At 41.2% G+C, this 20901-nt stretch overlaps 1 protein-coding gene across 1 annotated transcript in view; it reads left to right on the top strand.

The window, feature by feature from the left end:
* Positions 1-445: 445 nt before the first annotated feature.
* Positions 446-20901, top strand: part of Hs3st-B (Heparan sulfate 3-O sulfotransferase-B) — a 110395-nt gene continuing 89939 nt past the window's right edge. The window contains exon 1 of the mRNA XM_067148984.2: positions 446-657. Within this exon, the coding sequence (XP_067005085.1) occupies positions 514-657 (144 nt within the window). The 5' untranslated portion in view covers positions 446-513. The remainder of the gene's footprint in view (positions 658-20901) is intronic.

Genomic DNA, 20901 nt, shown 5'->3' with positions numbered 1-20901 from the left:
GGCCATATTGCGACCGATACCATGTAATGTGGTGTAAAAACAGAGGAATCTCACTAACAGACTTCTGTAAGACATAAAACGGACTAAATATGAAAAACGCAATTTACTCGATATTACCTTTTGTAACATGATCTTACATCTGTATGGCCAATGGCTGCAATAAAATCTATTATTAAATTGGTCTTTCTGATATAACTATGAGAAGGATTGTAGAATAGCCTGCGAAATTTGGACGACGGCCCAAATACAGTATTTGGACGGCCTAAACAATATTGCCACTTCAACACCGGTTCCTTTTGCGCCTATAGGGGGGCTCTGCTCTCATCAAGTTCGACAAGTGAGCTTGAAATCAGTTTAGAAGGCTATGAGAGTGCGGGACTTCTCCATTCAAATAATTTTGTCATTTACAAGGCCATGCATATGTCAATCGTCTAATGATGGCGGATGTCTCGTAAACATTTATCAGAATGAATTTTTATTTTCTTGGAGGATGATGAATTACTCGCCGGAGGAATGTCTAGACGAGGCGTGGATCTTCTTTGGCGCATAAACAAGAGATCCTTTGCTATCACTCTGTTCATGTGTGTCAGTTTTGTTTACCTTTCGTACTCGTTTAACTACTGTCTAATTTCCAACTTAAATCGAGCAATTCGTCACGTAAGTGATATACTTTGACAGATATGTGTGTGAGCTTGTGATGCTGTAGACTGTGTGTTTTGTTTTGAAGAAGAGATTACAAGCTTGATATTTACAACACAATTGCTGTACATTTCCTCATGCATTTATAACGTCCCCCTCTAGACGATATGGTTCTCTGAAGGACATGCGGGCAAAAAATAAATATTTTTCAACCTCAGTATTTGTTAATTTTGTCATAAATAGTCTATAATGGTCCTAACGTTGTTGGCCAGAATTAATAAGCGATGTCGAATTATCGAGATAGATGATCAGCAATCAGTCATTACCGTATTCTTTGGATTAGTTTTCCATTCATGTCTCTTTAGGAAGTTGTATTGGAATATCTTAAATGCATCTCTTTCCATTATCGTAGTTGCTGTTTCCAGCGAGAGGATTATTGCTTACATAATTTCATGTAAGGTCATCAAATGAACCCACTGTTAACTTATTACATTTTTTGGGGATATGCCTGTTTGCGACCAGTACCAGGAAGAACAAAACATCCCTGTACTGTTGTCTTCAGGTTTTCTGAATTAGTTCGATTATTAGCAATCGGTCTCAGTCAGTTCCTTTATAATATTAATGTAAGCATTCTTTGTGCATAGTTGCTCTCTGCGTGGGTAATATATAGGCCTATCACTATAGGAAGTCTAGGCAAGCGAACGTGCTTTAAAAAACCTTATTTTTTCTGTTGTATTTCAGGAGTTATTTATATTAATTGCTTTGTGTTTTACTCAATCATATCCAATTATATATATTTTATTTCATTTTTGAGAAAGGAGTAAAATATAGCCTGCTTGAAAGTGTGATTTACATATTTCACCTTAGGTAGATGGAAAGAGTAAGCCTATCAGTCAATCAGTCAACATTGATATGCATTTAGGGCAGTTGCCCAGGTGGCAGATTTCCTCTCTGTTGTTTTCCTAACATTTTCTTAAATGATTGCAAAGAATTTGGAAATTTATTGAACATTTCCCTTGGTAAATTATTCCAATCCCTAATCCCCAGTTTTTCCCCTTGAATTTCAACTTTATCTTCATAGTGTGATCTTTCCTACTTTTAAAAACACTACTCAAACTTATTCATCTACTAATGTCATTCTACGCTATCTCTCCACTGACAGCTCGGAACATACCACTTAATAATAATAATAATAATAATGACATAGTTGGTCCGTTATTGGACATTATACATTTTCCAGCTAAATATCAACTAATATCCAGCTAATATCAACATACCACTTAATCGAACAGCTCGTCTCCTTTCTTCCAAGACTTCCCAGCCTTTGTATGCAGTCAGGCATGAGTGTGCACATGAAGCAGCCTACTTCAGTACCGGTAATGACCATGTTGAGAATGTTATATGCTTGAGTAGTTTGTACTGTACTGTAGTCATTATGCAACTAGTTGCCACACTTTTTACTAGCTGTCACTGTCAGAATCAGCTAAGTTATTAGCAGCATGTGATTGGTCAGGATATCTTGTTTTGAGTCTTCTGAAAAGAGCGGAACATTGAAAGAAACACATGATAGGATAAACAGAATGATAGTTTAGTGTGAGAAGGAGAAATAGAAAGACTACACAAAAGGACTAGGACATTTTCCACATCTTCATACACTACTGTCTTCAAAGAGATCGGCTCTCTCCTCATCAATCCCAGTTCTTTCATATCCTTCCCGGCCGACAAGCTTTCTCTTTGAAGATGGCAGTGTATGAAGATGTGGAGATTGTCTGTGCTTTCTTTCTATTTCTTCCCCTTCCCACAGTGACATGTCTTTGTTTTGTTCTATTACATGTTCCCTTTGATGTTCCTGTCTTTCTAGACAACTTGATTTTCTCTTGTTTGTTCTTTTTTGTCACTGATGTATTCTTTTACTTTTATATGGGATAGAGCAAATTCCTCTGGCTGTAAAAATGCTGTTGGTGTTCTGATTTGTAATCCAGTTTCATGGCTAACTGGTTAGCATGCTGGCCTGCTTTTTAGTCAGAATCCATGTCGAGGCAAAAGTTGATACCATGCAACCCAAAGTTCATAACGTTATAAGGAAGTGGAAATTACGGAAATCTTACTTGGAGTTGCTTTTAGAGGAGAGATGTGTTCATTGCGATGTCTAGGAACCCACCATCCCTCCTCTAGAAGTACATTTACTTTTATAACCTAATAAAGAGCAGCACCCGGCATTGTCCATTGATAAAGTAGCTACTGCAATCCTATTGGTCTGTGTGAAAAGAATGTGATGTCATTGCCGTCGATGATAACTAGATTGCGTTACCAACCGCGGCTGAATAAAGGCACCATATAAAGGAAACGATGTGAAATACACTACAGCAGTAATTTTATATGAAACTTACCTAAATACAGTGGCGGATATAGGGCTGCAGCAATCTTAAGGCTCACTCCCACCTAGTAGAATCGAATCGAGAGCTGAAATTTCCACTTGACTGCTCATATCTAGCGGAACACAATCGAGCGGGATTCTATGGGAAACTTCAGGCTTGCAATGGACAGTCTGCCAATGGTTTTGTCACTAGCCAGACCTAACCAATCCAGATCAATCACTTTCTCACTGACCCCAAATTAATAATGCAGCTTTTCCACACTGTCCAACATAGACAGCGCTGCTATTGCCCTACAGAATGCTAGGGGCCTAAAAGCCGTTTCCGCAGCTGTGAGCTCGCATCTGGGAGATAGTGGCTTCGAACCCCACTGTCGGGAGCCCTGAAGATGGTTTTTCGTGGTTTCCCATTTTCGCACCGGGCAGATGCTGGGGCTGTACCTTAATTAAGGTCATGGCCGCTTCCTTCCCATTCCTAGGCCTTTCCTGTCCCCTCGTCGCCATAAGACCTATCTGTGTCGCAAAAAAAAAAAAAAAAAAAAAAAAAAAAAAAAAAAAAAAAAAAAAAAAAAAGAGAGAGAGAGCCGCTTCACAGTCCTAACCTCGGGGCTTGTGCCCCCGAGATCCCTTTTGCTTGATCCCAGTCCAATGGTTTTGTCACTAGTCTTAGTTCCCAACTAAACAGTTTGGCAGTGTTGTTGACCACTCAAGGATGTACTCATGTCCTCAGGGAGAAGGCCATGAGAGAAACAAATGGCAGTCATTCTGTGTGCAGCTGAATGTAGTGAGAATTGGGTAGCATGGCGTCAAGTATTGATCAATGTCTAACTGGTTAACATCCTGGTCTTTGGTCTAGTGGGTTCCAAGTTTGATTCTCGGCTAGGTCTGGGATTTTAACTTTCAGTAGTTACAGTATTTCCTCTGGCTCAGGGACTGGGTATTTATGCCATTTTCAACATTAGATTTCATTTTAGTACTCTACCCCAGAAGCGATGCACACCTCTAGTGTCTCCAGAGAAGTGAATGGAGAAGCGCTCGATCCAGGAGCTCCTTGGATGAAAGTTATGTAAGAAGAAGAGGAGAAGAAGAACAACTCTGTCCCTCACAAACACATATGTCGCACATGGGCATCAACTCAAAAGACTTGCATTGCTTCATAACTTTTGCATGTGCACATATCAGAGTCTCGTAGAATATTGTATTGAGGTCCTGAAGCATACGACATGCGTGCAGATGTCAGCAAGGTGAATTAGCTTGGCACTACAAGCTGTGCAGCTATAAGCTTACATTCAGGAGATGATTGATACAAACCCGTACATTTGCAGCCCTGAAGTTGGTTTTCCTTTTTCACACCAGGCAAAAAACTTCGCTACAGTATTTGGCATGATACTTCAAAAAAACATGTCTTGATCTCTCTATTTTATAACACTCTTTGGAAGTTTAAATTCATATGACTGCTGGATCAGTTGATTTGGTTCAGCCAATATTTCCTTGAGCTTTTATCATTCTCTTTCTGAGGAAAGGCTCCTAGTGTCAAACTTTGTGACTCAAAGTGAGAAAATTCACGATGTTAATAATATTGAATAATGTAGTAAGCGAGTGGCTGTGCAGTTTGGGTCACATAGCTCTCAGTTTGCATTCGGGAGGTAGTGGGTTCAAACCCCACTGTCGGCAGCGCTGAAGATGGTTTTCCGTGTTTTCCCGTTTTCACACCAGGCAAATACTGGGGCTATACCTTAATTAAGGCCACCGCTACTTCCTCCCACTTCTAGCCCTTTCCTATCCCATCATCGCCATAAGACCTATCTGTGTGCTTGTGCGACATTAAACAAAGGGTATAAATAAATTTTTAAAAATGAATATATAATACCACAGCAGTTTGTCATTAGATGTGAATCCTCTCTTTGAAATCTGTAATGAGTCAGTGAAGCACATTCAGAATGCCATAAATTCAGACTTTTATTAGTCATTAATATTACATAATATTATTAGGCCTACTATTTTACTTGTTTTGAATATATATTCAATTTCATTTCTTAGAAAAAAAAAGAAGGAAACCAACATATCATGATATCTCTACCTATTATTGTACAAATCTTATTTGATAATTGTTGATGAGGCTAAGAAATTGGCAGCGGCGTCCCCCTGTGGGTGGTGGCAGTAGAGCGTGGGTTGGCGACCACGGGGCCCTTAGCTGAGTCCTGGCATTGCTTCCACATACTTGTGCCAGGCTCCTCACTTTCATCTATCCTATCCAACCTGCCTTGGTCAACTCTTGTTTTTTTTCCAACCCCGACGGTATTATGTATGGAGGCCTAGGGAGTCTTTCATTTTCACGCCCTTCGTGGCCCTTGCCTTCCTTTGGCCGATACCTTCATGTTTCGAAGTGTCGGACCCCTTCCTTTTTTCTGTCTGATTAGTGTTATATAGAGGATGGTTGCCCAGTTGTACTTCCTCTTAAAACAATAATCACCGCCACCTGGCAGGGGCGCCTGCCAACTTGATTTGTATGGGGGTCAAGAATCGATTTGAGCAGCTCTGATTGTACCGTAAGTTAGACCAGGCCTAGCACTTTCCAGTCTCTGTCTACGTTAGTACACCGGGCGAGTTGGCCGTGCGTGTAGAGGCGCGCGGCTGTGAGCTTGCATCCGGGAGATAGTAGGTTCGAATCCCACTATCGGCAGCCCTGAAGATGGTTTTCCGTGGTTTCCCATTTTCACACCAGGCAAATGCTGGGGCTGTACCTTAATTAAGGCCACGGCCGCTTCCTTCCAACTCCTAGGCCTTTCCTATCCCATCATCGCCATAAGACCTATCTGTGTCGGTGCGACGTAAAGCCCCTAGCAAAAAAAAAAAATCTACGTTAGTACGAGATTGAACAGCTAGCACAGAAAAAAACTAGAAATGTTTAACATACTATTCATTCTCAACATGTGGAAAGCCATGTTTCAGGAGTTCATCTTCAAGATGAGTGAGACGAAGACAGTGGTGATGGCAGTAAACAGAGTTGACTATCCAGCAAGCATCAAACTAACAAACCACTAGTTGGTGAGTATGGATACTTTTACGTATGTTTGGAGTATAGTCTCCAGAGACAGCCTGAGGAGAATTCACCTGCAGTGTGCAAAAGAGATCCCTCTTCTTCCAACAAGTAAGGATTCCTCTTTGGGATACAAAGATTTCAAAGAAAACAAAATTGACAATGGTCATCAATTACTTCATACTGATCTTGCCCATGATTTCGAAGCATGCATCCTCATGAAGAGAGACTACCCAAGACTATTGGTACAATGAGTTTCTCTCATCGGTTGGCTGGCAGGTACGCCTAGCTTATCTGTCTCCCGTTGACTCATCACTCCTTGCTCTGCGGCATAGCAACAAGGACAGCACATCGCTCACTTTATCCGTGCATGACATGAGATGACAATTAAAATTAATAAAATCAGTTAAGAATTGTATGGTTTCAGTTTTTAACATTTTCGTAGCCTACCATCCTGAGCTCTTCGAAATCCTGGCTTCTTGTCCAAGTCACCTTAGGGATTTTGTAGACTATGTTTTCATCTTTTTGCGATTTCATTTACTTTTTCCTCGTTAAGTACACTTTTTTAATACTTTGTTTCTTATCGAGTAAAGAACAAGTTCCTCTCAATTTGTCAAAGAGTTTCCGCACAGTCTCTATGTGGAGGGTGTACACCTGAAAATGATGTTACAAATCGCCCAACAACTTCCCTGCAAGACTCTGTTTTTACATAATTATCGTACATAAATACCTTTTTCTCTATCATGTACACATGTGGAGGCATTATGTGAATTATACCCCGAAGTAACACTTCACAACTCGAGAACAGTTGAAGCAACAGATCAACACTTTAACACACATTCTAAGGACAAACCTGAACTGCGAAGTGTGCGCATTTCCGTGCTATCGCTGCGCTGTGTAACGAGAAGTGATGAGTTAACCGGAGGCAGATAAGTTGGGATCACCTACCAGCCAACCGATGAGAGAAACTCACTGTATTTGGGATGAAGTTGCCAAAATCCACTCTGCAGAAGACCAGAATGGGCAAGTTAAGAAATGATGTGGTCAGGCAGAAAACTGGGATTAAGACATCTCTATTAGACAGAGTGGGCACATCTAATCTATGCTGATTTTGATGCATGATGATGAGGATGGAGCTATGAGAACCACCAGAGTGCACTTGGAGAGAGAGGTAGAAGAACTCCTGGTTGGAAGACCTAGAACCTGCTGATTGGGTATGTTCAAGACGTGTAGCTAGGGAATGACACTGGATGATATCATGAAGTGGAAGAGGCTCATCAACAGAACCTGAGAAGGTGGAACTGTAAACCAATGATGATTGTTCACATCCCAGTGAAGTTGTACGAGGGCCATCCGGTAAATAAGTTTCCCTATTTTACAGAAAATACAAGCGGGTTATTTACACTTGTGATATTTTATTTTCATACTACAACTCGTACACTACTTCTTCACATAGTTACCATTTCCATCCAAACACTTTTGCTACCTTGGCAGCAGTTTTTTGATACTTCGTCATACCAGGTCGTGTCCTGTCTCCTTGGCCAGCGGTTCACCTCCGCTTCCACCTCGTTATCAGTTACAAACTGCTTGCCTCCAAGGTGCAACTAGAGTTGTGGGAAGAGATGAAAATCACTTGGGTCAAGTTCCGGAGAGTAAGGTGGATGGGGAAAAAAGTCCCATTTGAAGTTCTGCAGCAAATCCTGGGTTCTTTGTTGTGAAAGAGCAACACTTTACGAGATAGAAGACCACGACGTTTTCGTTTGATTGCAGCTCCGAGGTTTGTAAGGACCGTGCAGTACCTCTCAGCTGTGACCATGTGTCGGGGCAGGTAGTCAACCAGTGCAGCACCATTACAGTCCCAAAAGACAGTAGCCATAACTTTGCCCATAGAGGCTGAGGTCTTGGCCCTTTTTGGTGCACATTCGCCAGGTTTCTTCCATACCATGCTTTGTCGTTTTATTTCTGGAGCTGAATTATGCACACAGCTTTCATCTCCAGTGACAATGCGGGAAAACAATTGATCTCCCTCTCTTTGAAGCATTTGCAGTAAAGCCTGGGCTGCCTTGATCCGTTGTTGCTTGTGAGCATTGCTAAGCAAACGTGGGACTCATCTTGCACAGACTTTTTGATTCTGCAAGACAGGATCATCGCAATAGTGGAATATCCAATTTCCATACCAGGAGGCAGTCAATTCATTATCTTCGTCCACCACGTTCTGAACTGCAAAAATGGCTGCATTGCCTGTAGCGGTAATAGGCCTGCCTCTGAGCTTGTCATCATGCACATTTTTTCTTTCTTCCAGGAACCGTGAATGCCAGCGATGAACCATTTGGATGCTCATGCATCCTTCACCATAAACACAGTCCGGCTCCATGGCTAAATGGTTAGTGTGCTGGCCTTTGTTCACAGGGGTCCCGGGTTCTATTCCTGACAGGGTCTGGAATTTTAACCATAATTGGTTAATTCCCCTGGCATGGGGACTGGGTGCATGTGGCGTCTTCATCATTTAATCCTCATTGTACCATTTGGATGCTCATGCATCCTTCACCATAAACACAGTTCGGCTCCATGGCTAAATGGTTAGTGTGCTGGCCTTTGATCACAGGGGTCCCGGGTTCTATTCCTGACAGGGTCTGGAATTTTAACCATAATTGGTTAATTCCCCTGGCACGGGGACTGGGTGCATGTGGCTTCTTCATCATTTAATCCTCATTACAATGCGCAGGTCACCTACGGGCGCCAAATCAAAATACCTGCACCAGGCCTCTCCAGAGGCCACACGTCATTCTATTCTACCATAAACACACACTAAATGGCAATGAATATTGATAGCCATTTCATTTTTCATCGTGAAAATGTGTATAACAGAACGGAGTTCACAAGCGGACATGCTTTCAAGTGATAGCTTTATGGCAGCTGGCACCATACTGGTGAACGCAGAGCAAGCACGTGCTGTTGACAGTCAAGCGCAGCTACCATACCCCAATGTAAGTTCCTACAGTAGCAACTTAATTTTAAAATTTGCAGAGAAAAAAATAGGGAAACTTATTTATTGGATGGCCTTCGTAATTCTACCTTGGAAAATAGAAATTCTCTTTGAGTGACAAATGCTTTAAATCTAAATTGCATTATGCAGCTTAGTAATCAGATTCAGATTTGTTGTCATCAATTAGCAGTTAGCTGCAACAGACATTGCCAAAAAGTTTTAAAAACCAATATGCTTACAAACAATAATTTACAGAGTAAAAGTTGAATCTGCCATTATGGCACTTTGCAGAGAAAGTGTAGCCATGAGGAAGGAAATTTACCCTGCTGGGGGTGGGTGCAGTAGAATATATCCATGTTATCTTCTGCCTGTCATATGAGGCAACTAAGGAGGGGACTCAAGGGGGTTCTCAACATGGGAGCACAAATTGGCGACCACGGAACCTCTAAGTTTGAGGTTGCTTCTACTTACTTGTGCCAGTCTCATCACTTTCAGCTTTCCTCTCGGACCTCCCTTCAACTCTTGTTCTCTTCTAACCCGGTATGTATTAGGTTTGCATAGAGAGTCTTTCAGTTTTTCGCATTTTGTGCCCCTTCCCTTTCTTTTGCCGTTTCCTTCATTCTTCGAAATGTAAGACCTATTCCTTTACCCTTCTGATTTGAGTAAGGAGAGGATGGTTGTCCAGTTGTACTTCCTCTTAAAACAATAATCACCACAACCGGAAATAAATTTATATGCTTAGAAATATTAAACACACATTTTGTCATTAATCAACAAATTGCTGTTGTAATAGACAGAAAGTCATGCGGTTAGGAGCGCGCAGCTGTGAGCTCGCATCCGGGAGGTAATGGGTTCGAACACCACTGTCGGCAGGCGTGAAAATGGTTTTCCGTGGTTTCCCATTTTCACACCAGGCAAATGCTTGGGCTGTACCTTGATTAAGGCCGCAGCTGCTTCCTTCCAGTTCCTAGGCCTTTCCTATCCCATCATCGCCATAAGACCTATCTGTGTCGGTGCAACGTAAAGCAAAAAAAAAGAGACAAACTCAGAAGAAAGGTGCACAGACCACCAAGGACTTTCAACTGACACAGTTCATTGGATGCTCACTGCAGAACAGATTACTTTTTATCACTGGGCTGGATAAGAGATAAGTTCAGATAAATGGTCTATCCTATGTTGTATAACATATATGACAATGACCAGCCAGTAAAAGTCCAAACCAATGCTATCATCTCTGCAGATGATGTGATTGCTACTCAAGGAAGAACATTTGAGGAAGTTGAAACTGCTAACATCTGCCCTTGAAGACCTAACAGACTATTATACTGCCAACCATCTGAAACTCAATCCAGGAAAAACACAAGTATGTGCATTCCATATGAAGAACTGGGAAGCAAGCAGAAAGCTGAACATTACTTGAAGAGGTCACAAACTGAACTATTATGACACACTAGAATTCTTTATAATTGTGAGGTTCTTCTAAAATTTTAAAATTAATTAATTTTTTTAATTAATGGTATCTTTTTTCAGGTATAATCTGTCAATAAATGTTTTCTTTTACAGGTATTTTCTAAATATGTTATACTGAATTAAGTTTCAGCAGACTGGAGAACCTCACAGCTATAAATTAAGTCAAAATTGAAGAAAATGGCTTCCATTAATTAAAAAGAGGAGGAAAAAAAAAAAAAAAAAAAAAAAAACAACAACCAGAATACTATCCATGTCTGACGAGAAGGTAACAGATACTACACTCTTAGCTATAAACAATAGTCACAACAGCCAATGCGAGCTCCTCCATATTCCTTATTAAACTGTTCATTATGACATACTTACAATAAATGTGTAACTAAAGCACAATTGCACTACCAATTTGAAACTTCACATCAGCACCTAAATTCGCAAGATTCACCATGTACAGAACCGATGTTTATCGTCAGGCCTTGAGACTTGAGATAGGCACATGCGCGGCAGCCGTTCTTATCCCTCGCACCTCGTACCCCACATCAGCGCGACTTCTTGTGAGACAACTGTAGTACCTTGAGAAAAACTGTATTGTGCCCTAACGTATAAACACCACTGTCGGGACACTAAGCAAAAGTTATGTACCAGGAATAACTTCTTTCGCAAATCACTCAACATTAGATGGGGAGCGCAGTCCAGTGTTCTGCAGGCATCTGCTCTGCTGCTCCAGTCTGGATGATTTCTGCCCATGCTAGCCAAGTAGACATAGCTAGGAGTCAGACCGCATTGTTACGGGCTGCTTATGACCTACACTGGTAAATAAGATCGTTCCGCTCCTGGGCATAGTGCCACCAGATGTAAGAAGACAGGAAGAAGTAGAAATTGAAAGGAAGAAATAAGGGGAAGACCCAAATCATCCAATGTGTGGTTTACACCCTCCTTGTTCAAGGTTGAAGTCGAGAAAGAGCTTCCTTCCAGCAACAACACCCATTACATCTTCAGTTGAAGCCCATTGGATTGAAAGTAACACCCAGTGGACCATGTCCAGCAAAGGAGGAATGAGTGGTAGGTTCCTACCTGCCATTTGGAATGTGGAAGACTCTCTACTGATTGGGGGTTACACTGGTAACGAAGAATGTGAATATGGCAAGAGGCAAGATTCAGTACATCTGATCTGTGATCACCTGAGTGAACCACGCAGTGAGGAGGATTTGTTCAGTGCAAATGACAGGGCAATTAAGGTTGCTAATCATTGGATAAGCCAAGTGTAAATATGTACTGATTGTGTATTTATATGTTTCTTTTATAATTGTATAGTGTTCTGGAAATGGATAAATAAAAAACATAATCAAATATTTGGAAAGGGAAATGCTTTTGCTTTCAGGAGATAGTGGGTTCGAACCCCACTATCGGCTACCCTGAATATGGTTTTGCATGGTTTCCCATTTTCACTTCAGCCAAATCAGAACTGTACCTTAACTTTGACCTAGACCTTCCCCACCCTATTGTTACTGATCCTGAAAACTTAAGCAAATAGAAAAAAAAAAAGAAGATAGTGATGGTCTTGTTACCTTATTAAGGTCTCATGAGATATACTTTACCAACATTATAACTTATTAATCCATCAGTAATTGGTTCTGTATATATAGGAATCCATGTATGCCATATTTTGTGGATATTTCACGAGCATATTTTAAATTTTTTTACACAATTTTAGAACTCTTTACTTCAGACTGAATAAAAATGTAAAGGAAATGAAACTCGTATATCTTGTAGTGATTAAATACACTATGTGATCAAAAGTATATGGACACTTGGCTGAACATGATGTACAAGTTCGTGGTGCCCTCCATCGGTAATGCTGGAATTCAATATGGTGTTCCCACCCTTAGCCTTGATGACAGCTTCCACTCTCGCAGGCATACATTCAATCAGGTGCTGGAAGGTTGCTTGGGGAATGGCAGCCCATTCTTCATGGAGCCCAGCACTGAGGAGAGGTAGCGATGTCGGTCGGTAAGGCCTGGCACAAAGTCGGTGTTCCGAAACATCCCAAAGGTGTTCTGTAGGATTCAGGTCGGGACTCTGTGCAGGCCAGTCCATGACAGGGATGTTATTGTCGTGTAACCATTCCGTCACAGGCCGTGCATTATGAACAGGTGCTCGATCGTGTTGCAAGATGCAAACGCCATCCCCGAAGTGCTCTTCAAGAAGGTGCTTAAAACATTAATGTAGGCCTGTGCTGTGATAGTGCCACGCAAAACAACAAGGGGTGCAAGCCCCCTCCATGAAAAGCATGACCACACCATAACACCACTGCCTCCGAATTTTACTTTTGGCACTACACACGCTGGCAGATGACGTTCACCAGGCATTCGCCATACTCACACCCTGCCATCGGATCGCCACATTGTGTACCATGATTTGTCACTCCACACAACGTTTTTCCACTGTTCAATCGTCCAATGTTTATGCTCCTTACACCAAGCGAAGCGTTGTTTGTCATTGACCTGCGTGATGTGTGGCTTATGGGCAGCCGCTCGACCATGAAATCCAAGTTTTCTCACCTCCTGCCGAACTGTCATAGTACTTGGAGTGGATCCTGATGCGGTTTGGAATTCCTGTGTAATGGTCTGGATAAGATGCCTGCCTATTACGCTTGATGATCCTCTTCAACTGTCGGCAGTCTCTGTCAGTCAACAGACGAGGTTGGCCTGTACGCTTTTGTGTTGTGCGTGTCCCTTCACGTTTCCACTTCACTATCACATCAGAAAGAGTGGACCTATAGTTCATTCCATGTTAAGAAAACAGTATTGCTCTTATGACAACAGGGTTGCCATATCGAACGGCTCCGCTCAACACCATAACAGGAAAATGGCAGCACATACATTTGTCAAATTCGGTATTTAAGTTCAAGATAAAAAGCGGAAGAAACTAAGCTGAAAATTATTTTTATGAACTAAACGGGACAGGGTATTTACAGGGGCTATTTTTGGTTTGTAGAGTATCAGAGGTAAACTATGGCACATAAAAGAACTCAGTATTGAATTGTAAGGCAAATTGGGCAGAAAATAGAAAAGTAATATATTTTGTGGAATCGAGGGGTGAAGGATGCATTTAATTGCATTTAACACTAGGTTTACCACAGCGGTCCAAATTACCGTTTTCAGTTTTGTTTTCTCTATCACTCTCGTTATACGGTTAGAACATACAAACCCTTAGGTGGCTTTTATTGATATTAAGTGCACTTTTTGGCATATAGCTTCAAAAACCCGTAACTCCTTTCTAGTTAGCGCTACGAGGTCGTATACCTACTTTTACCGGACGGTCATTTGACCAGTATTGCAGTAGCTACACGATCAGACTTTTGTGGCATTCATTTAGAACGGGATATCATTCTAACAAGCTGTTACAGTGTACTTTGTATGTATGTTGGGTATTCAGCCCGAAGGCTGGTTGGATCCTCAACAGGTTCACCATTAGCTGTCATAGATGGCCTAGGTGTCGCTGAAGAGGCGTACTAGGGAAATGAGGAGTGAGGTAGATTCCCGTTGCTTTCCTCACTGAGCCAGAAGTTGCTATTGCACATCAGTCTGCCAAGCCCATTGAAATGCGTGCACCAACCGATCCTATGAGAGACATTTTCACACCATTCATAGCAGGGACTGGCTGCATAAAGAATGGCATTACTAGCGTCACTCATACCTCAGCCACTTTCATATTGTCAAAGCCAAGTATAAGACTGAGACAGGTCAATGAAAGTAACAATTTTATTCTAGCCCATACCAGAAGACATAGTGCATTGTAAACACTACATCTTGCCAGCAAAGGCATACAGTGTACGTTATTACCGTTGTATCGAATAGAACTTATTGTTGTGCTGCAATGGGACAGCTGTTGGCTCTTTACAAACAATGATACAAGTACACTGACAGGAAAGTATAGTCATTATTTGTTCAGTAATGAAAGGTGTGCAATCGTAACGAGCAGTCAATTGTTGTGTTCACTCATTACAAACATTCAAACTAGATTTCCTGATTGTTTGTAATTACCCCGAAGAAACATATTTTCGCGTAGTCTGCAAATGGATGCCGAAATTCTGAAGCATAAGCATATAATTTCCCCATCACAATCATGCGATGAATCTGGGACTGATTTACACCTCGATAATTGCGAAGACGTGTGTAACTTGACAAACACAAATAGTTTGGATAGTGATTCTAGTTGCATCGAGCATGTAGAATTTCCATGTGAACATGAAATCACATAGCAGCCTTCGACCTCAAAGGTTAGGGAACTACCCGCCAAATGGCGACGGACGCACACTAGCAAAGCAGCTGATGACAAAGGTAAGCCTATTTGAATTTAGTCATTTTGTATTTACGTAATTCTGTGCATGATATCAACTACAGAAGGCCGAGCATACGGTGTGGTAAGTCAACATATGGGCATGGTCAGCATATGACGATCGGCGAGGAAGAAGTCGCTTTGGATGGAACAGTGCGGACTCTTGTTGATCTACAAAGCCTGCCAGGCCGTCGAGGACAGTAAAATGTACTGAGGGAAGTCCGAGGTCCCACAGGACATGCAAAACGCCACATTGAAGGAACTTGTGCCGGTACAGCTTGACGTCTTTTTATTGACGAATCCAAGCTGCGTCACATCGAATGATATAATGAGGTTGGAGCCCGCAAAGTTTTGAACAATCCTGAACGGACACTTTCTTTGGAAGAATTGGACGCTGTAATTGGTATTTTATACGCATGCAGAACTTATGGAGCTGACATGAACGTTGTCAATCTGTGGTCACAGAAGTGGAGTCCTGGAATTTTCTCCCAAACTGTCCCACGAAACAGTTTCCTGGATATCATGAGGTTTCTTGTATTCGATGGAAAATCTACCAGCAGGGATCACCTGAAAATTGACAGATTGGCGCTTGTATCTGTTGTGCGGGACACATTTATATCTAATTTTACTATTTGCTTCAGAACGAGTGAGAACATTACTGTGGATGAACAACTCTTTCCATCGAAAGCTAGATGCCCATTTATGCAGTATATGGCCAATAAACCAAAAACGTTTGGTATGAATTTTGGTTGGCTGTCGATGTGGAAGCCAAGTATGTTGTAAACGGTTTCCCCTATCTTGGAAAAGATGAAACGCAACCCACCGATTGGACTCTAAGTGAACACATTATTGCGTCTTGTGAGTTTTTCATCAATCAGGGAAGAAATGTGCAATGGGAACAAGACAGTTGAAAGGTATGCAATCTGTAGAAAACTGGTCTATGGTCAAGTTCACTTCAAAGGTGACCAAGCAAAGTGTGTGTGTACAGTGCGACAAATAAGTTGAAAAGCAAAAAGTGACATTCATGCAGATATGTATATAATGTAAGCTAAAGTGTGTAAGAAGAACATTCTGCCTTACTAGTGTACTTGTTTATTTATTCATAATAGTGTTTACAAATCATGCATGATAATGATGAAGTCATGGTCTATGATGTTTTTATACTCAATTAAAACCTTTTTCTGGCACCAATATCCTCAAGAAACTAATACGTGCCACTATCGGTCAAAATGACCGCTTCGGTAAAAGTAGGTAGAAAGAGTGTTTGGTAATCCTAGTGTTAATAAATTTCCCCAGGCAAAGCGAGGTACTAATGTGCTGTCATATCGCTCACAAAAAACAATAGTAAAAATTAAATGCGCTCGTAAAAAAAAAAAGAGTGGTAAGATTAAAATGCGTTTAAGAAAGAACAGCTAAATAACAAAACCAAGCACAAGTTATGCCATGATGTATCGCTGCACACCACAACACCAAACTCTTCAGTTACAACTTCTGTACAGTACGAAAATAATAGAACACATACAAATACTATGCAATATACAGCCAACTCTCACTCAACACAAAACAACTACGCACTGATTTAACGCCTAAAAACACACAAGTAAAATTATTTCTTGAATAAAATTACTGTGTCCACCTATTCAACACAATTATATTTTGTAGTGATTACAATCTACATGAAATATAAACACTAGTTAGGGACATGTTACACCCTAGTTTTGGGCATCTTCAGCCTAATACTAATCTTAAGGTCAAGTCTTAACTCTATTAACATTGGAACTTAATACTAAAATTTATGCAAATGCAAATGTGTGCGTATTGGCTAGAGGTTGATCACAGCGTGATTTGGAGTATCTCCAACTGTTTGACTAGAGATTGATCACATCGTGAATTGGGGCTTCTCCAACTTATGGATGAACATTAGGTTGAAGGTTTTACAGCTGGTTTGTTCAAAGGTAGTTATGGTCATTATCATAAGTATATTGTTGCAAAACCGGAACCGTGGTTAAAGTCGGTCGTGATGGATTTGAATATTCCTTTAGAAAGAAGCATGGTTGGACGGTAATGTTTAAACAATAATATATACCATGCAGAAATTGTCTTCAGCAGAGGGTGATGGAGGTTAAAATAGATGTAGGAAGGGGAAGAAGATGATTTGAAATGTCAAGCAAGGTAGAAGCTATAAACCACTGAAACAAGATGCTCAGAACAGAAAATCATGGAGGATGTCCAGTTGATATCTGTCTAAAGACAGATTCACAGAAGAAGAAGAAGAAACTGGAGTGATGGTGGTGATTATTGTTTTAAGAGGAAGTACAACTGAGTAACTATCCTCTATGTAATACTAATCAGAGAGAAAAAAATGGAAGGGATCAGAAACTTCAAAAAATGAAGATATCGGCAAAGAAAAACAAGGGCCACAAAGGGCGTGAAAATGAAGGGACTCCCGAGGCCTCGAGTGCTCTAATACCGAGTTGACCAAGGGAGGTCGGATAGGATAGTTGAAAGTGAAGAGCCTGGCACAAGTAAGTGATGGTGATGCAGATCTCTTTGCTCCTTTCACATTTTTAAAGTTACAACATATCTTGGTGACCATCATGGTACACAGCAGAGAACCTGTTTTGGAGCTCTTTCAACATCTCAGATGCCTGAAAGCTTCAGTGGAAAGGATGTATTTCTCTGTTACACCATAATAATAATAATAATAATCGTATGGCCTCAGCTACCGTGTGCAGACATTTCGATTTGACGCCATCTGGCTGTCTGCTCGTCAATTTCGACGTTCCGTTTTACTCTAGGTCCGCTAGATGGCAGACAGAGTAAACCGGATCTCTCTTGGGCGTCTATGGCTGAGATTTAATGAAATATTTCAAGACCCATGCATTCAACCATCTGGGTTCCACCTACCCCAGATGTCAGTGGAAAATACTTGATCGGGTTAAGACTGATCAAGGCAGATGTGGTGCTACACTCACCAAATAGGGATGAAGACCTCACTGAACTGTGATTACAGTGAGCAGTTAAGATAGTTATACATATTGCTGTTGAATGCCCACGTCAAGATTTCTTGGGCTCTTTGACAGATCTTCATTTCTCATCTAATGAAGCCATCCAGTGGATTTCTAATCTGTATTTGAATTTGTAAATATGTTATGATCTTGTGATTTCACTTTAATTTGCTTCTGTTATGTATGTAATGTGTGCTTATACCTTAATCACATATGTGTATAGACTCTGTAGTCCAATATTGGGTTGGGGATGATGTGAGATGAAATTATATGGTATGTTTTTATGGCCGGATGCCCTTTGTGTTGCCAGCCTCTGTTGAAGAGCTAATGAAGATTAAATTAATGATGGTGAATGAAATTGGGTAAGGAGGTAGAAGGAATCGACTGTGATCTGTGAATAGAAACTGTTCCGGCATTCACCTGGAAGTGAAAATGGGAAACCACAGAAAACTATTCTCAGGTCAGCCAGTGGTGGGATTCCAATCAGTCGATTGCTACTGATCTGAATTTAGGGTAGTCGCCTAGGTGGCAGATACCCTATCTGTTGTTTTCCTATCCTTTCTTAAATGATTGCAAAGAAACTGGAAATTTATTCAACATCTCGCTTGGTAAGTTATTCCATTCGCTAACTCCCCTTCCTATAAACGAATGTTTGCCCCGATTTGTCCTCTTCAATTCCAACTTTATCTTCATATTTTGATCTTTACTACTTTTAAAGACACCATTCAAACTTATTTGTCTACTAATGTCATTCCACACCATCTGTCCACTGACAGCTCAGAACATACCACTTAGTCGAGCAGCTCATCTCCTTTCTCTCAAGTCTTCCCAGCTCAAACTTTGCAATATTTTTGTAACACTACTCTTTTGTCAGAAGTCACCCAGAACAAATCGAGCTGCTTTTCTTTGGATTTTTTCCAGTTCTTGAATCAATAATCCTGGTGAGGGTCCCATACACTGGTACCATACTCTATTTAAGGTCTTAGCAGAGACTTGTATGCCTTCTCCTATACATCCTTACTACAATCCCTAAATACCTTCATAACCATGTGCATAGATCTGTACCCTTTATTTACAATCCCATTTATGTGATTACCCCAATGAAGATCTTTCCTTATATTAACACCTAGGTACTTACAATGATCCCCATAAAGAACTTTCACCCCATCAACGCAGTAATTAAAACTGAGAGGACCTTTTCTGTATGTGAAACTCACAACCCACTCATCTTCTAAATGCAGAGCTTGGTTCCATAGCGCTTAGTATATATCTTTATCACATCATGCTAAATCTATCTATAATTATAAAATGAAGTGTCTGTCTGTCTGTCTGTCTGTGCATGATGCCCAGCAAAATCTACAGCACGCATAGATCTGAAATTTTGAACATCGGTAGATGGAAAGGGGTCCGAATGCACCTTGAAGCCGGAATTATCATTTTCGCTTTCGTTGGTGTGTTATGAATGAAAAACCATCGGAAAACGTGCATTGGGATATGACAATCTAACGTGCTGTCACCAAAATGAATGCATAGAGTCGCTGTCGCTAGGCAACGTACATAAGATAGGTAGAGAACACAATATTCAAGGAGGCATTTTACGTCCAGGACGTAGGAAGCTGTTTTTGGTCTTATATGGTGTGAAGGCATGTGACGCTGTTGATGCTCTGCAATGAACACGGCTCTGAAACTGATGACGAATATTATTGAAGCCACCATCATGAGGTGGTGGTGGTGGTGGTGATTATTGTTTTAAGAGGAAGTACAACTGGGCAACCATCCTCTATTTAACACTAATCGGAGGGAAAAATGGAAGGGATCTGATACTTCGAAAAATGAAGATATCGGCCAAAGTAAGACAAGGGCCACGAAGGGCGTGAAAATGAAAGACTCCCTAGCCCTCGCAAACCTAATAGCGTCGGGGTCGGAAAAGAACAAAAGTTGACCAAGAGAGGTCGGATAGGATAGATGAAAGCGAGGAGCCTGACACAAGTAAGTGGAAGCAATGCCAGGACTCAGCTGAGGGCCCCGTGATCGCCAACCCACGCTCCAAAGTTCAGAGCCCCTGGAGCCCCTTTTAGTCGCCTCTTACGACAGGCAGGGGATACCGTGGGTGTTATTCTACCGCCCCCACCCACAGGGGGGCCACCATCATGACTGAGCATGCCGCGGACGAAGTAGTATTCCTCGGACTGTGAGTCCATTGATTAGGAAGCCATTTTCGGTCCACGACACGAGGAGCCATCAGCCCGTAATATTCGGAGTGTTTGGGTGTATGTGTGCGAAGCCCAGTCAAATCTTCGGCACACACAGATCTGAAATTTTGACATAGGACAATCGCTTAAAGTTGTAGGACTCCATCTTCGAAAACGGTGCTTTTGCCATTGTCAACTGTACGTAGATTGTTCAAGAGTTCGAAAGGCAAACACAATACAGTACTCATTTTACCTTCAAATGGAAGGACATTATTATAGTTCATTCCTAAGCTCTACAAGGAAACAATATATTTTGTATTATATAATAAGGTCTTTTACATGGTTTTAAGGTACCATCCATCAACCCGGTATCTTAAGCATTAAAAGTAACAATATAATAAAAATAAAATAATGTATTTCATGCAATTTACGTCAAAACGATGCGAGTTAATAAATATAAAGTTTAAATTTGCTTTTAAATAAATAGTTTAAAAACATCTAACGGTTGAATTAATAAACGCGGGCAAAGCCGCGGGCACATGCTAGAGTAGAACGCAGCCCGGAAGGCGGTTTGAAGAGGGTTGCGCAGTAACATTCGCGCGCTTTGTAGTATGACGTGTTTTCCGCTGAGCCAATAGAATCATTTCAGTAACAGGGGGGTGACACTTCATAGGGAGCGTCCGAAGCAGTTCCGAGATGGGCCAATCGATCTCCGCCAACTAGTGAAAACTAAAATTCTCTTTTAGAGTGTTAATTTAGAAGGCAGAGGTTGGCATTACACATTCAGTTGCGTGGTACAACAAATTCAAAACACAACACCGTTATCATTGCGCGCGAAGGGACCTTGGTCGTATGGT

The sequence above is a fragment of the Anabrus simplex genome, chromosome 6, assembly GCF_040414725.1.
Source record: "Anabrus simplex isolate iqAnaSimp1 chromosome 6, ASM4041472v1, whole genome shotgun sequence".
NCBI lineage: Eukaryota > Metazoa > Arthropoda > Insecta > Orthoptera > Tettigoniidae > Anabrus > Anabrus simplex.
This window is presented reverse-complemented; position numbering and strand designations above follow the sequence as displayed.